This window comes from Brachyistius frenatus, unplaced genomic scaffold (genome assembly GCF_029030835.1).
Source record: "Brachyistius frenatus isolate BFR_SWC_R1_liver_20210118 unplaced genomic scaffold, ASM2903083v1 Contig_31, whole genome shotgun sequence".
Lineage (NCBI taxonomy): Eukaryota > Metazoa > Chordata > Actinopteri > Embiotocidae > Brachyistius > Brachyistius frenatus.
In genome coordinates this window covers 2263153-2281830 of record NW_027210630.1, presented here as the reverse complement: position 1 = coordinate 2281830, position 18678 = coordinate 2263153, and the positions used below count along the sequence as shown (strand labels likewise).

General features: G+C 39.9%; 2 protein-coding genes across 12 annotated transcripts in view; both read right to left on the bottom strand.

Moving 5' to 3' along the window:
• trpm3 (transient receptor potential cation channel, subfamily M, member 3) overlaps nt 1–13180 on the bottom strand; it is a 108637-nt gene extending 95457 nt beyond the window's left edge. For 6 of the 11 annotated variants that reach the window (XM_069699869.1, XM_069699871.1, XM_069699872.1 and 3 more), the window contains exon 1: nt 12158–13179. In XM_069699869.1, coding sequence (XP_069555970.1) covers nt 12158–12247 — 90 coding nt within the window. In that variant the 5' untranslated portion in view covers nt 12248–13179. Of the gene's footprint in view, nt 1–12157 lie in introns of all 11 variants that reach the window. The other 5 variants (XM_069699864.1, XM_069699867.1, XM_069699865.1 and 2 more) reach the window with 1 other exon arrangement.
• The window catches only part of klf9 (Kruppel like factor 9), a 149880-nt gene that overhangs the window by 103539 nt on the left and 27663 nt on the right, over nt 1–18678 (bottom strand). The gene's annotated exons all lie outside the window — the stretch shown is intronic.

The following is an 18678-nucleotide window of genomic DNA, read 5'->3' as shown; positions in this document are numbered from 1 at the left end:
TACAAGTGACCATATTTCAACCACCAGAACACTGATCAGAAGGCATGAATTTAGTTAATGGCATATAGACACTGTTTCCATTTGGCTATTTCAATCCGGACATTTGCGACCTGGCCGTGATCGGACCACAAGTAGCCAGCAAAAGTACAGGTGAAAACACACTCGGGAAGCATTGAGTTCTGATCTGTTCGGGCCAAATTCGGAGATCGCCTGAAGGTGGCTCGTAGTCCGATCACTGCCAGGTCGCATATGTCCGGATTGATGTAGCCAAATGTTCTGCTTGTGTAGCACTGTTATACTCCATATTCTGTAAACTGTTTACCCGACCACTGGCAATAGGACGGGAGCACTGTGCATGTTGCCATCATAATCATGAACTGCCACATTCAAGGCCACAACAAGAGCTATTGCACTTCACTGTGCTGTGTTACATGTAGAGCAAACCAGTGCCAGTGTAATGTAATGAAGTTTCAGGTGCTGGGGTGGTTCAGACCAACAGCTGTGAAATTGCTTCTCATGTGACCACTACATTCTAGCCAGCAGGGAGTTTGGAGATGTGTGTGTGTGTGTGTGTGTGTGTGTGTGTGTGTGTGTGTGTGTGTGTGTGTGTGTGTGTGTGTGTGTGTGTGTGTGTGTGTGTGTGTGTGTGTGTGTGTGTGTGTGTGTGTGTGTGTGTGTGTGTCTATCATTTTAGCAGAGGAAAAAAACCTTAATGCCTCCATTGAGTGCAGACTCCTAATGTACCTGCATGTATGTAAATGTGTGTGCATGATATTTGGCAGCATGTGTATTTTTGTTTTGGGGTTCCAGCGTGTGTGCTGATCCAACAATGACAGCACAGGGAAACATTTTGGAGGAGGCATTCAGAGGAACTGAATCTGCCCTAGCATGATTTAAGATGCCACCACTAGCAGCGAATGACCTGAGTGAGATCACAAAACAATCCATTGTGTGAGCTAAAAGAAATGAGTGCTGGTGGGGAGATTGGCTACAGAATAAGAGGCAGCTGCTGACAAAGAGCAGAGAACAGAGGGGAAGAAAGCAGTAAAACACTGTACAAAGACAGTGGGGAGTGGTGGAGAAAGAAAAATGTTTAAATAAGAGAACATTTATGAGAGGATAGAGAGGCAAAACAGCAAGGTGTGAACTCTTCCTCAACAGGTATCATAAAAAAAAGTAGAGGGTAGAGTGGAAAAATAGGTCCTGTTCCTGCCTATACCTTTGAGTGGTTAAAACACCTAAAAATTCTTACTGAACACTCGACTAAAAAAGCATTAACAGATTTAAGTAAAGACATACATGTAGACAGAGAAGAGCAACCAGGCAGTGAAAAAAAGTATTTGTGTGTGTGGCATAAAAAAATGACCAATGATCTGTCCCTCTTTCAGTCGCTGGGCAGAGCAGCAGAGTGCTGGGCAGCTGGACAACAGAACAATGCCGGAGCGTGATCAGGTCCAAGTGCCAGTATCAAAATGAGACATTTGAACTATAGAAATCTTGTGGGCTGGCTCATCTGTTGAGCCAGCTCCATTTTTCTATGTCAGACAGAATACCAGCACTCAAAGATCAACCAACTTAAATTTATTGTGGGCACAATACACACGAGTTCTCCTTTATTTTCATTATTTAAGGGGGCCGTTCTATCCTAAGTGTATTCTATTGTGCCATTACAGTATGTATCTTCTATGCCGATTGGCTTTTTGTCCCCACTCCTCTCCAAGTATTAATGTCTGCAGGTTTTACTGATGATGCTGAAACACCTACATTTTTTTTGCCCACAATAGATATTTTTGACCTGTGATTGCCGATATTCTGTCTGTATTGATCCTTGCAACAACGGTGCAGCCAAGATTTGGAGCACTGCGTGCAGCTATTTCTCCCAGGAGAGTTTAACATTTAAAAAAATATATAGAAGACATAGACACTCAATAGCAGTATAATATAAAATGACTATTCAGATAAGTTTTTCTAATGTAGCATAAAGGCTGGAACAGCAGAAAACAGATAGTGCGCTTCATTTGATGAACACAAACAGAGACGTACATGACAAGGTGTTGTTTTCCAGGGAGTTACGCATTGGAACTGTTTGTTGGCCTGAAGCCGGACACAGAGACTTTCTGCAGTTTTGTCATCACTGTGAGGTAGTCAGGCAACCAGCAAGGACTTGCAGGCTTTATGTCATCTACAGTAAACTTGCTTGACCCCCGCCTCTTTGTTTCTACTTTACAGACATACATGAGAGTGGTGTCAACTTTGTCTCTTAACTCTAAGTAAGAAAGCAAATAAATGTTGAATTATTTATCTAAATGTGGCATTGCTCTCTTGCAGGATGATAATTATGGATGCTCTATCTATCTATCTATCTATCTATCTATCTATCTATCTATCTATCTATCTATCTATCTATCTATCTATCTATCTATCTATCTATCTATCTATCTATCTATCTATCTATCTATCTATCTATCTATCTATCTATCTATCTATCTATCTATCTATCTATCTATCTATCTATCTATCTATCTATCTATCTATCTATCTATCTATCTATCTATCTATCTATCTATCTATCTATCTATCTATCTATCTATCTATCTATCTATCTATCTATCTATCTATCTATCTATCTATCTATCTATTTATCTATCTATTTATCTATCTATCTATCTGTCTATCTGAATACAAAAAAATGCATGTAATAGTTCAAATAAAACTGAATAAGATGTAAGCTCTGACAGCTTACTTTTTCTAGGTCAGAAGAGGTGGAGAAACAGTTGAATAGGGTACTGATCAGAGTGACAGAGTCACCAATGGAGAAGCAGGGAGGAAACGTTGAGAGTGGACAGACAAGGGTACAGATCAAGAGAGTGATGATGTTCAGCCCTGAAGCAGGACAGGCAGAGAGAGAGCGCTCTGCTCCGACGATCTCTCTGATCAAAGCATTTTGTAAAAAGACCCTTTCTGTCAAAAATAATTCTATTCTCTTTCAGCAGTTTTTATATAATAAAACCAGCCCTCCAACACAACAGACAAGGTGGCAGGTATGCTCTATTTTCATGGCAAACAAACAATAATGCTCATTTTCTATCTTTGTGTAAAGAAACTTAAGACATTTTTCAAAAAAATTCAGCCTGCTATTAAAATTCAATAAACATCTCTACATTGATTAATGTGTATGCCAAAAGTCTGAGGCATAAACTATTATATGTGCACGCAGCCCAAAAATGAAGGAATACAAACGAATACAAAAACACTGTTATTATTTGATGCCGTAAAATGATAAAGGCCAAACTAGTGTTACTGTTTATGCAAGAAATACCACCATGTGCAGCTCCAAAATGCCTGATCTCCTTCAGTGTTGAGAAAAATATTAAATCAGCAATATGCACACAGTGAAAACAATAACATTCAATCTTCTCAGTTTTTTTGTTTTTGCATGATAAATGGCACCTTAATTTCAGCAACCAGCAGGCTGGCTGTGAAAATTAAAAATTTTTGTTCATGTTTTTGAAGCTTGAGCTGGGTCAACAAACAGTCCACCCAACCAGAGGCTTGCATAGCGTTTATAATAGGCTAGAATCTGAAGAAGTTATGACTTAACCTTTCATATGCACTCAAAGATACACACCACAGTCACCAAGGCCATATCAATTATTCACAGACGACCACATGCTCAGACATGCAGAGACAGCGATGCCTACGCATCCAATCATCTTAGTTTGTCCAAGGTTTAAACAGGTGAAACTATCAGTGCAGATTTTAGTAATTGCATGTATGCAAACCTACGTTTCACACACACTGAAACTCACACTCTGCTATCGGCTGCCAAAGTCCCAATTGTCTTTTGGACAAGACTTGTTAATCTATTCATATTCTAACGTTATGAAAACTGTCAGTCTGTACTTTAAAATATAATCTGAGCAAAGATTATTTTCAAACTTTCAACACCTACACCATATATTCACTTTTGACAGCACATAAGACAAAACGAGGGGGACGTAGTAGAAAATAATCACTCTTTGTTCAAATGCTGTGGAACTGTTCACATCATTTGACTTTTGTCACTGAAGCTAATTTAACTAAATCCGAAGTACAGTGCAGATATCATGTTAATAAATGTCGAATTTTTCAACCTGAAATCCCAACATTTGTTTGAGACTAAAATAATAATTAGCACTAATTGATAGAAAAATAATGGTAAGTAATACATGATGTTAATGATCATCTTGTGAATAACATTTGCTGTAGTGAATAAAATCTCAAATCAAACGGGATTAGGACTGCGTCTGTGTCGTCAGTATCAGAGCTCAGAGTCCGAAGTGCTGAACTGTTGCTGTCCATGTTGCTGATTTCAAAACCTGGACTAATCTTGCTGTATTTGTATCAAAGTCGTACTGATTTTCTGGCTTCAGTTCAACATGAACAGCTTGATTGACTACACAGGCCTCAGTAACAATATGCCTCCAGCTCTCCGATGATTAGAGAGCCTCTAATTTTAGTTTCTTGCACTCGGAATTTCAATACTTTCCCGTCCGCCCCTTCCACCTCGGCGTGCCTTTTCATTATCTTAACAGCCTTGACAATTATGCGTGGGAGTAAGTTAATGGAAATGTGTTGATTTTTTTTTTATTGATTCATTGTTGACCTATTGATAAGGTTGCTATTGATTGCAAATTACCTCCCAAGGAACTATGCATATATGAATATCCAATAATGTACTTAAAACAACCACCCCCTTGCTTAACTGATTGAACAAGCTGGTTCTGCACAGTAGCAGCTGGTGCTCCAAATCTTTTCTTTCTTTTTTTTTTTTTCCCGGTGGAGTTGTGGGGGTGTGGGATGGGCACAGTCTTGAGGAGGTCAACAAACTGAAAATCACAGCATACAGGTTGCAACAACACGAGACTAAATGTAATTGGAAAAAGCCATTTCACAGGCGATATCACCATTTATCACCAGCAGGGTATGCTAAAGCAACAATGCTAACTCTACAAACTGCTTAAAGAAAGCAATAAGGCACCATCAATCAGTAAATTTGAGTTTGATGTGAGTTTATTACTAATAATATTATTTTAATAATAATACATAAATAAATAAAATATTTCATTTCGGAGGCTTCGCCAAACCGCAACTACGCTTGGACTGGCCATCTCAGGTCAACTAACGAGCTGCTGGGAACAAGAGTGCCATAGTTCATGTTTAATTGTAAAAGTATACTATCGATCCCAATTTAGGTAATAAAAGCAGAACAATTTAAAGCAAGAGCAGCATTAAATCAATCAATCCCCAAGAGATAATCCTGCAAATTAAATCCAGTATAGGCCTAGGCTGCTGGGGGACCTCGTGATGCATTGAGTTTCTTTCCTGTCACTCTTTCACTCTCAAATATACTCTCCCATAGTTTTTGCTTTTATCTGTTGCCTCTCCATTCAGTTCCCTCGCTCACGTAGTTTTTGTTCTTTCTTTGTCACATGTCCCCGGCCATGGAGCTGCATGTCTCTCCTCTGTGACTGTCGGCCCCACCAACAGCTCATGTTTTGGATCTCTACGCTGTCCTTTATATCTCTCTGCTCTCCCTGCTCTCCCTTCACCCCAACCGGTCGAGGCAGATGTCCGCCCACCTCTGAAACTGGTTCTGTCAAAGGTTTCTTTCTGTTAAGAGGGAGGTTTTTTCCCTTAAAAGGGAGTTTTTCCTTCCTCGCTTATGTGGGAATTGTTGTAATGTTGTAAAGTTCTGCCGTAAGGACTTTAATGTGTTAAGTGCCATGAAATAACCTGATTTGTGATTTCGTGCTATATATATAAAATTGAATTGAATTGAATTAAAAATATTATGTGTCAATGTTCTTATTTAATTCCTGGTAAAAGAGTGCACAAGCCTTTTTCCTATTCAACTTATTTGTGCTTTAAGGATATATTCATCATGTACTAGAAATAAGAAAATACAAATCCTCAACAATAGGAATATCACTGTCATTTCCACCCAGGTATTCTTATCATCCATGTCTACATGCTGTTAAAGGCTGATGGAGAAATACTTGAAAGGCTAGGTGATACAATACTACACAATGTCGTAGCATAAAGTTACACATAAAATTCAACCACTACAGACTACATGCATAAACCTTGACACAACCCAAGTATCATATAAATAAATACAGACTATAAATTATCTTAGTACCAGTGTCAACCTTTCCACCACAGGATGTAGAGTGGATAATGCATACCTGGAGGATTCACAATTTATAGTTCTTATTCATAATTAAATCCCCCAGCGCAGCTTAGAGGCTCATGGTCAATGTTCAGAGTTCATAACTCTACTGCTGGTGTCATGGGTGCTGCTGCTCAAGGGACAGAGTTGAGAATGGATAGATACTGTATGTAATTTGCATTTGTGCGTGTGTGTCACTGTTGTTTGTACGCAAGCACGTGAGAAACTCCAACAGTATAAAGGCTGGAGGTGGTTTGCCAAATTATACATTTATTCGGAAACTGCAGGTCCTTTCAGTATCAATTCTCATAAATTATTCAGCAGCTGACTGTTATGTAGAATCCTTCTTTACTATCTGTTGCATTCATTCAGGACAACTGCATTTATAAACAAAAACTACAAAAAGCATAATAACACATTGTTTCCACAAGCTGGTTTCTTGTTTAAAGATTCAAACATTAAAGAAAGCATTAAAAAAAAAAAAAAAATGTACCCATGGCTTGTTTCACTTCCCATGATGTTGTGTAGAAGAATGGCAAATAGGAAATATATAGTCTTTGTGCAGCTCAATAAAGGAATGAGGTGTTAATTGGCAGCTTGTGTTCTCGTTTTGGCTCATTAGCGCGATAATGTTTTAATTGAAATGTCATAAATGCTGCATTTGCTGGTTATATTAAGACATAAACAAGCGAGTTTTGAGGCATCTTGCAACTCTGAGGCCTGTTTACACAAAAAAATTAAAAAATAGAAAGAAAGGGGAGAGAACCTTCCCTTCGGCTTGCGTGTGACAACACAGTTTCCTCCAGTTTCATTCAACAAGCATTTGTTCTCAACACATTAGGATCTGTCTGTATGTGTGGAAGTAAGAGAGAAAATCAGTGTGGGGATTTTGGAAGAAACAACACTGAAGTTCAATGCCTTCCAAAACAATAGTGAATAGTATGCAGGAATATTGGATGACCAGATAGTTTTCTTTGTACTGCTGAATTCCACTTAATGTTTTTTCATCTTTTTATATGTAAACTGTGTGTTTTTTTCAGTTACACAGTTTAATTTAGCATATTGTGATAGTTCTGGTGTCATGCAATGTAAATATTAGGAACATGTGACATACCTTAAACTAAAAGATTAGAAATGTGTATACAAGGAAGCTTTATATATTTAATTTTTTTTTTTAAAGAAAATGGCTTCTTTTTTTTAACAATTAAATAAATATTTTCTTTTTATAACCTTTTAACCTCTGAAAAATCTGTCTTTTAACATTAGTTAGGTCCACAGCAATCTATGAGATTTACTCAAACTACCTTACTGCATCCACTGATACAAAAATGGGTGGTGCCACCTATGGGTGACAGAATGTACTTTTGCTCCTTGATTATACTGTACATTGTAGGTGTTAAAATTCACATTGAGAATAGGAGATTTTTACAAATATCATTAATTTAGATTGCTGCGTAAGATGAACTCCAATTCACAGTTACTTCTAACAGCTAGTTCGTATAAAGCACTGGAACAGTGTACCTTTTTATGTAACAGATTTATTTTTAGAAAGAGACATTTTTTTTAGCAGCACATTCCACCCCCCGTTTTATTTTTCATAAGATGGAGTGTTATCTGTGCTTTATGATTATGGGAAGCAATGGCATAGAAAAGGAAGAGAGAGACAAGGAAAAAGGAGACAGAAACAAAAAGAGGAAGATGCCCAGGAAGAAGATGAAACAGAGAAAGACCACAAGACAGACAAGACACCAAAGAGAAAAGATGGAAGGTAAAGACGAGAGAGGGAGGGCTGAAACTGGACAACTTCCTGAAAACTGTTACTGTATTTACTGTATGCTGCACTTTCTTTATACAGTTACTGCATGGCACTGCAAAGGTGTGAAAGCTCTCATCTCCAAGGCAGGTAAGGTGATGTAAAATAAAATTCCCTTAAAACTGATGGGGAAGAGGTAGTGAGGACAACTTCATATAGTATGATGATAAAAAGTAAGAATCAAACACACAATCAAAATGTAGGAGATAAGAAAGGCTGTCATCATAAAAAGCCAAAGAATAGACAGAAGTGCATGCTTGAAACAACTAGAATTGAAAAAAGCATTAAGGTCACCATAAGAGGATAAAAGAAGATTTTCCATTTCCGATTCTCTTTCCATTATTGTTTCCATTTCACACGTTATCCCGCTGAGTCCCACACAAAAGCCCAGGCTTAAACTTGTAAAAATCTCAGCTGTCAAATGTTGCAAATATAAGATTATTTTAAGAAGAAGACTCAAGTTTGACAGAGACATTTCTATTAAATCTGCAGTGCCAACCGGTTCTAGCAAGGAGCACTTTCATAACAGTCCAGATAAAAAGTTTGAAAGGTAGAATGAACTTAGTGTGTCACCATCAGATCATGAAAGAAACACGGTCTCAGTGTGTCCCAGCAGGTTAGGATGGTTGTGTAACTAAATTACTGGTTAGCTCTGAGGAGACAGATATGGTAACAGGTCTGTCATGATGTACTGTGACTGTTATCCATATTTGAAATGTCAATTGATATCAAACATAAACATTCCAGTTCTTATTATCTGCACTTTTTGTAACTGTTTCTGCCCCTCTGTGCAGTCCACAGGTAGCCAATCATATGCTCCCACACCAGCGTTTACCCAGAGCCCATTTGCTGCATGTCAAATGTGCCAGTAGCACAGTTTTTATAAATGCACATACTTATTGAAAAGCATGTGCACAAACACAAGTACACACCTATGCACAAGCACAAACACGCACACAAAATCTGTTGGACATATTTTCCTGTCTAAGGAAGACAGACTATATATTATAGTCACACAAGCATAACTAAGCATTTGGCAGCAGGGGGCAGATAATAAGTTGAAGGGACACAGGAAGAAAGTGCTTGTTATGCAGAAATTTCCAGCAATAATGACAGCCTGTTGGGTTAATTTTACACTGACAGCCTGATGTCTCCCTATAGGAGAATTCACAGAAAGCAAACACAATTTCAGGAACCATAAAGCTCTTTACTGTAGGTTAATCCATGATGCTAACACAGGCCAGGCCTGAAGGTTGAGCTGCCAATGCGTTTTTGTGACCACTAGTAAATGTGAATTCTTTATTTCACCATGGGACTCAAACTTGAGCAGAGATCACATCAAATTTGGTGTCAAATCTTTGGGGACCAGACAAAAGTCAAAGGGAGCCAAATGTCATGATGCTATCACATCACACTTCAGGTCATTTGCACTGAATGTTTTCCCTCAGAAGCCTCAAAACGTCACAGTGGAACTCTGTTTTGACAGTCTGACCCTGGGGGAAGAATTCATGATGCACAACCCTGAAAATCTCAATGAAAACCCACCTGGTTGTGTTCCTGACCTGACCTACATTCTGTGATCTCAGATAATCACATTCGGCCCCTTTTGGCATTCTTACGTCACATTTAAAACACCTCGCCTGGCTCAGCGCTTCATCGCCGTAGAAGTTCTGAAGCATTTCAAGGGTTTCTGTTGCCGATTTTGTGAATTTGACCAAATTTGATGTGCTCAAGTGTATGGTGAAATTTCAAATGTGAACATACTCATGGTCGGAAAATGTTGTCGCACAAGCAACGTAACTTGGAATACTTACTCACAAAGGTCATCACTTGAACCTGCTCCACGCGCATTACTGTGTTATGCTATGTTCGAGCGCAGCAGGAACAGTCAGTGAACTTTCTGAATGCACCTCGTATCTCACAGTATGTGGAGTTTTTAAATCTGGTGCCTGGTGAGATATTACCGCACTGGCACCAGTAGTGACGCGTTTTACATCATCCAACAGTGACTGTTTTGCCAAAGCGGAAAGGGGGAGGGGGAAGCAATAATTGTGACTGCAACCGAGGAGAGCAATATTATAGTGTGCAGTCAATAAAAGTTTCTCGGAAAGATTAAGATTTTTTTTTTTTAAAAGACATTGATGGCGAGCGCAAACAAAGATAGTCACTGGTGTAGCTTTTCCTCGTCGGAGCACTGGAAGAAAAGAAGGGACTGAGGGCAACCACGGAAGTCACGTTATTGATCTTGGACAGAGCAGTAGTTGTAAAATATTTGGAGTGGGCTATGTAGCTATAACAAGTCAGAAGGGGTCAACAAATGTTTCACACTACAGGTTTAACCTCAGAGTCATTTCAGAGCAAAGATCCACCCTGAATGAAAATTCACACGGTTTTATATATTATTTTAGAACTACTATTTAATATGATTAGAGTGAGGATCTCCTTAGCTTCACTGCACTGTGGTAATGATGCTGTCGATTCTGGAACTGCTTCGTAAATAGTCTTTAGACACATGGAGGGGAATATGGGAGTAGAAAATGTTCTGATTCACAGCTAGCTGCCCTACATACCAATTAAATCATTTGTGTGTAGTTATTAGTCCACAGAGGGAATCTCTGATTCAGTGCACTTAATTCAAAAAGCCTCAATTGATTTTTATCCTCTACTTAAGTCGGATTTAGCTTAGGGATAAAAAAAAAAAAAAAAAAAGTCAATTAAATCTAATTTGTCCGAATTTACAGAAACTTGTGGGGGTATTTGGAATGGATTTCTTAAATGTCTTTACACAAATGTTGATATTTAATATTTCTGGGGATAAAATCATGTATAAAAAAAACACCTGCATCCTCATGTACAGTTCCACAGCACACATATGTACCCAGACACACTAAAAGACACAAACAGACTCTATGAACATTCAATCAAGGAATACATTGATATTCATTTAACCAGGCTATACAAATGCAAATGCCTGAAATATGAGCCCAGGCCCTCTGGTTGTGTGGTTCAACATCACAGCAACACTGTTCTGTGAGACACTTTGATAAAGCCAGATCAAAGGAGAGTGAAGAAGAGGCATTCAAGACCTCTGACAATAGCCCTTCTCACAGAGTGCCTGTAACTGGCTTATAAAAGCACATGAATGCATAAAGATGAGGTCTTACGCTACAAATGTCTATAAGCAAGCACTGTGAAGGTACTGTGGATTTGTAGAGGCTACAAATCACAAGATGCACCCAAACATGCTCAGATACACAGAATACACACATACACATGAATACACACTCATTCACCGATTACACACTTCTGCTCAGTTGATTTGGGGAAATGGTTTAGTTTGCCAACTAAAGCTGGACAACGTTGGCAAAATACACATGTCCAAACGGAATTCTTCACATTAAGTTGCATTGAGGAATTAATTTTAACACCTGTCTTCTGGCATTTGATGTTGCACATCTACAGTTTTCCTCAAGCTCCTCTGTCCTGACCGTTTACGTTACTGCTCACCCTTCCGTACAAATCCTCTCCGCTCATATTCAGCCATCTACATTCTTTCCCCTCTCTCAGTCCTTTGCTTACTCTTCTTTTATTTGTCAATTTCCTGCTTACACCTTCAAAAACACTGGTCCCCTGTGAACACCCTCTGATTTCTTTCCATTTCTTTTACTATGTTTTGCTTTTTCTCTTCGAACACACTTTCTCTGTCACCGTTTCTTCCATTTCTCTTTCCCACTTTCTCAAGCGTCTCTCTAGCATCATGCTCCCGCTTTTCCCCTGTCTCCATTTTTATCCTCCACTCTTTGCGCATCCCCATATTTCCAAACCTTTAAGCTCCCCTCAGAGTGTTACACTGCCAGCTTTGCCAGAGTTCTCTTCATTTTCAGCAACATTATTCTCTCTATCCCTTCTTAATGACTGCCTTACATCCACTGATTTATGAACTAAGTGCACCCCAAGGAAACCAAAGATGTGGCATAGCAGCTTCTTAAGCATTCATTTTGTATCCTTACACCTCTTTCTACTTATCTTGCTTTGGAAAGCTGCAGGATAGCAGGAGGACTGCCTGACACATTTTACTACATCTCCCTGGGCATCTATTTTCTAGTTAATTCCCTTGTCCTGTGTTATGTTACCTTTAGCAGGCGTACAGATGGCAGGAAGGCTGCATGGCACAGTTTCCTGATGGTCCAGTTGAGTGGCCGTGGTGCATCCAGCTGGTTCATGGTGTCCACTCTTCACGTTGCAGCCACTGGTGCCCGGCAGCTTTTCCCGGCACCAGGATCAATGTTACCCCACTAGGGGGGCAAAAATGGGAGAGGGTCTCCAACTCCAACTGCCGAAAAGCACGCAAGTCCCAGGGCATGACCCTTGATGGACAACCACTACCGCCACCACCTTGAAGCCTTTACTTCCCCAAGCAGATGAAGCTCTCACCCAGGCAGCTCTCTGCCCTCTCTTCCCTCCCTTCCTGTCTTCTTCTCCTCTGCAACTCACACAGATCCAAAGAATCCAAGGCAAGTCAAACCTGCAGCACCAGGAGCATCTGATTCCTCTTCCACCAGTAGGTGCTCTGGCGCGAAAAGAAAAAAAAAAAAAAAAAAAAAAAAAACACTGTACAGTAATTTCCCAAACAACGGAGCAGGGCGCAGCAATGCACAACAGAGACAGGAGCGCGTAGTGTGAGAGCAATGCAGGTAGGGAAGGAGAAAGAGAAGGAGGAGAGATGGAGATGTGGGGAGAGGAGAGACAAGCAGTGCAGTACAGCGCAGAGGGGAGAGGAGAGGAGAGGAGAGGAGAGGAAAGGAGAGCAGCGCAGCGCAGAGCGCATAAACGGAGCAGCCTGACGAGCAGTGGCTTAGATTTGAGGCTGCACTACTGTCTCCAAGATGAAAACACAGAGAATGGAAGAGAGAGAGAGAGAGAGACAGAGACACACAGAGAGAGAAAGAGAGAGAAGATAAAAAATAATAATAATAATTAAAAAAAAAAGATCCCATACAACTGATGAACAAACTGAAACTGTGGAGACAGGATGCAACAGAAAAATATTGCTTCTGTGCCTGGAAAAAAAAAAAAGAAAAGAGGAGAGATGGAGAGACTCAGAGAGAAGGCAAGATGGAGAGGAAGGGAAGAGACGAGGCACTGTATGGTGGTCCAAAGTGAAATGGGTGCAGAGTCAAAGCTGTTGTTGAGCGAATTCAGATGCAGCTTGAAGATGGAAGCACATTAAACAACGTTGTGCTGTGGCACTGGAGGGGATTACGACCTACTTACAAATTTGCATGTTAGACATCCAATTCATGCAGAGAAATGTCTAAAGTGGTTGAAAAAAAACCCATTAAAGACCGGAGTGTTGATGTGACTGTTACACTGCATGAACAAATGTTTAATACTTCCCAGCATCGAAACATCTTCCTCCCTCATAAGATACAATTAATTTTGCTGTGTTGGCATCAATTTTCCACTGTAATTATAAAATTAATCAAAGACCATACACATTCTCCTCTACCCTTATGACCCAAATAGAAAAATGTTGTACTAACTACATCAAAGGAAATTTCTCGACTGAAGGAATTTTAAAAAAAAACAGCTATTCAGCCTCTTCACACCTTTTTTTAAACAACTAAGAGGTAAATATTTTTAGTTTTACACTGTACCACCTTTCAGCACCTTAGGTATAAATTTCACATTAATATTTGCCATCAATTACTTTAAAATCCTGAGCTTTTCAAGTTTGATTAAAAGCTAATTGATTATTCTCACTGTCTATTGGTTCACACGACCATCCACAGAGTTGTGACAATCAAAAGCATATAAACAATATTGAACCTTATCAGTGTAGTACAGCTCTCCAAGACTTCAATGCTTGATTGTGAAGCACACTGCCGAAAAAGAAAAAAAAAGATCAAATGCGACATCAATTTTTTTCTTCATTTGTTGGTCTAGTCACCCAGACTGTTTGTCTTCAGCTGATTGCTGATTACTGATACACAATACTCAAACTCCCAAATGCTCGCCAAAACAAAAAAATAAGAACAAAATGAACAGACCTGACTTGTCTGGACTGATTGAAGAGGGATTCAGTGTGATCCTCTGGTCCAGAAATAAAAGCAAAAAGGTTTCAGAGGTATCGATGACAAAACATGATGCCTCCTGTTAGATGTACTGCACACTGTCACTGTTTAAAAATGGCTCAAGTTAATACCACATTGAATGCAGCTGCATTAAGCATTAAAATCTGTAAGTCCCCGTGCAACATAGAGCGTACTTGAGCTGAACTGAGACATTAAATCTATGCAAATAAAAACTAAGCTCTATAATTTGGAGACGATATACAAAGGGAGCCATTTGCCCAATATTTATAAAAGAAAACCTTGGGGGGAAAACAAAGCTTGCACGTAGTTAAAGCATCTCATTCTGTGAAGCAAGACATCCTGTCACAGTTATCATGGAAGCTAAACATTATACAAAAGAACTGAGTGAGGTGTTTTTTTTCCTTCAATTATCCACAAAACAATAGTTGCTGTGATATAACACAATATGAAAAAAAACCTATATGACACATTGCTTTTAAACTGCATCATGCAGGCATGATATTTAAATACATCAATGATAGTAGAGAACGTCTCAGTCTATTAGTAAATGTCTTCATTACTCTCTGGAGTCACCACATCACTGTCAGTAGGTGTTTTGCCCTGACATCAAGAGTGTCTACTTCACTGACCACTCGCTCCCCTGAGGACCGCTGAGACCTCTGGGATATCTGTCTGTCAACCAAACACGGTGAATGTGTGTGTGCGTGCGTGCGTGTGTGTGTGTGTGTGTGTGTGCGCGCGCGTGTGTGCGCGCGTGTGTGTACGTGCGTGTATAGGAGTAGAGGGTGGTAGCAGGGGAAAGTGAGAGTGTATCCCTCCCTCCCCCCAACCCTCTCATTTCCCACTCCTCCATCTCACCCTGTGAAATGGTTCAGCAAATACACCAGCTCCGTGCATCACCCTGCACTGTTGGCATCCTGACTCTAGATGGCAACCTTCTAATGCACAATACCCATCTCCGTATTACCCCGAGCATTCGGGGATTATGTGATATATATCACATATATAATACTCCAGGAACTGAACAGAGACATTATCAAAATACCAGATACTTTGCATCAACAGTAAAAAGATTGTCTGCCTTTTTTTTGTTCAGTTATACATGGCAGAGGAAGTCCAGTCTGCTTTAACTTCCTGACAAAAAGGCAACATGCACACTTCTGCCATAAGAGGGCACCTGTTCAACACACTCACAAGTGTCCGTCTTGTTTGTTTTATCCTCTCACTCTTCAAGGCGACATTAATTATCACAACGTTAAAAATATATTAAAGCACTGCCAGATAACAAGACCAGACAAGATGAGATTGTATTCGTTCAGTGATTCATTTCTCCCAATTAACTTAGCAGAGGCACATTGCTGTGAATTACTCAAGTGCTTCAGCACAGAGAGCTTGTATCAGCTCGTGGAGGCAAAACAACGAATATCCCAAAAAAAAATTGTCACAGCACGTTTTCCGATGAAGTGGGGAGAGGAGTTTTAATGTGGTAATTTATAGTGAATTACTTTTTTTTAAAGAAGATACTGTTGACTTAAGGCGATAGTGCTATGTAAGCCTAGACATAGGATGATTAATGTGCCTTCTAAAGGTGCTGCTTTATGTAATAGTAGACGTGTGTAAAAGTGTGTGATCGTGATGCAGGAGTAGTCACGATCTGCCGGATGTACAACTGACGGTGTGTGTGAGAACATCTACATGTAATGACACTGCGTGGATGTGTGCTGCAGCCCACTCACTCTGAGAGGCATCTGTGCTTCAGGTAGACCTTGCGACATCACCTCTCTGCACTGTGACTGGAGGGAGAAAGAAGCCTATTTCAACCTGTCATTCAAGCGAAGCCAGGAGCAGCTCGTTAATTGAAAATGCGACTCCTCTCTGCTATTGTACAAAGACTGCTTGTGAAAGAGTGAAGATCAGTTTGTCTGACTGAATGAGACAGATTTGAGGAATATTATCAATGTTTTTTTTAGACAAAATAATTTAAAATGAGTCCTAGCATTATTGTTAATAAGATTTGCTAAACTGAACAGAACCACCTGAACTGCATTGAGCAAGAGAAGGGCCCACCTGCACAGGTGCCTTAAAACTCAGCATTTGGATTGTCGTGTCAGGATGTCACAACCTTGCCTCAGTGCAGAATATTTAGTTTGAAATGAACCTCATGTCGGTATAAGCATTTGCCATTCGATTCCCCTGAATTCTGTGATTCGGAGTATAGAGTAAACTGCTGATTCAAGTCCCATGTGTGGTGACTCAGAACAGTTAATAGGCTATCTGTAACCACATTAATGCAAGAATAACATGTAGCGCAGAACAGAATTTGACTGCTTGTATGGGTATGTGTGTGAGGACTGTGACAGTGGCCCTGGGATGTTGTGATGGAACGCCTCATGATTATGCTGCAAAATAATTTCCCCAGGGGGACAAATAAAGTATCAGTTTATCTATCATGTTGTTGCAACAGACTTTCTTTGTCTATGAGAGTAGAACTGAGGGACATGATTAGAGATCAGTTCCCTTGTTATCAGCAATGGCAAAAACAAAAAGTCCTCCAACCGATATGACTATATACACTTGTAGGTTATTTGTCCCAATGTGACCCACAGTAGGGTTTCCTAAATTAGTGAGCCTGGTTAGATTTACACACAAAACCAGTTGAATAGGATTAGGGAAAGATAATGGCTTGGATTAAAATGATTATTAGAACGATGTTGTGCCTTAAGGTTATGCAACCTACATCCTCATGGCAACAGTAAGCCTGTTGGTTGGAGACTGGAAATGAAAAGCGCTCTCCTGAACCAAAATCTGCTGTTGTATCGAACCATCTACCGAACCTGCCTCCTCCTAACAAGAAAAAACAGTATATAGACTTCATCTGAACTGCATTACTCCTACGAAGTGCCTTAGATTGCAATACTACTGAGGGCCACTAGGGTCTGGGTCCAAAAAAAACTCCAACTCCATAATTTCAAAAAAAAAGTCATTATGGTGTCATTTGCTAAATTCAGTCCTTCTGATCAATGTTCTGGGGGTTCACAACATAATTCCTATATTTAATTAAATATTAAGTAGATATAGTGGTGTGTTTGGTTTGATTGACTGAGATGCAGTCAGGGTTCCAATATAGAAGAGCAGACAAAATCACCCGCGGGTTCTCAGTCCGTTCCACCCATCACTCCTCCCCTGCTTGTGCAAATGTAATCACTTCTGGCTCCAAAAAAACAAGATGGCAACGGCAAAATGCCAGTCCTAAAGCTTGAAAACAGCAGCTCCCAATCCAATGGGTGACATCACGGTGGGTTGATATTTGGTCGTAATAAACTGCTTGCACAACACACCTATAGGGTGTTTTTTTTGTTTTTTTTGGAGGAGGGCAGTCGCCAAAAAAGTATACACAGTACCATGAAGTAGTGTGGATGACTGCATCCACCAAATGGGCACGCTCATAGACAATTTCCGTCAGTCAGTTTTTCAGTAACACAAGTGACTGAAGGTATATGTGTTAACAAAGTTGTCTGTTGTAGATTGATGGTACCAAAAGCCTCTATCTAATTTGGCTTCCTCGCTCTCTCCTCTGTGTGATGCTCATACCCTGGAGGACTCTCGGTAAGTGACAGTTCAATATTTCCCTTCATATGCGCACGCACGCACGCACGCACTCACACACACACACACACACACACACACACACACACACACACACACACACACACACACACACACACACACACACACACACACACACACACACACACACACACACACACACACACACACACACAACTACTACCCCCCACTGTTCTTGCCCTGAAGAGGCAGGAAGACTTCTGCTGAGTCGGGTACACTCCTCCATCTGGAGAGAGGCTATGATTATTAGCTTGTGGGATGGAACCACACGCACACATGAGCTCACACATACACACAATAGCTCTCAACATGTCTTTTCCTCCACAATTTTTTGCAACTCACCATCACTCACTATCAACATTTGAGTTGTCTGTGCAGCCAGAGTTGCATTAATATGCCACTGCATTACAGTTCCTAAAGTGTCTGTAATAAGCTTTCACCCTCCTAAACTCAAACTTGAAGAAGTTGTCACATATCTGTCTTCACATCACTGAAATAAGGCCCACATTTTTCATCTCTGACATTTAGGCCTCAAGCAGGGCTGCTAAATGTTATCAGCAGGTGCAAACAGTTGTTTATAAACAGCAGCATTATCAATTAAGCCAGAAGTAACAGTGAGAAGATTGTACTAATTAAAAATAAGAAGCTGCAGGAATTGTTCATGTAGCAAATGTTATTTCAGGTCAGTAAAGAATCCGTTTATTGTTTTGATCCATCAGGCTGTAGACACAAAATTTACCTGCCAAATTAAATTTACCTGAGCATACATCTTAACCTGAGGAGATCCCCTTCACAAGAATAATGAAAAATGTCTGTTAAACCTTCTCAGTTGTTCAGTTACACCTATATATTCTTAAAACGCCTCATCGAACTTTAAATTACAAGAGAGATTTTTCACAGATTATACAGTAGAGAGCTAAAACATTCTGACG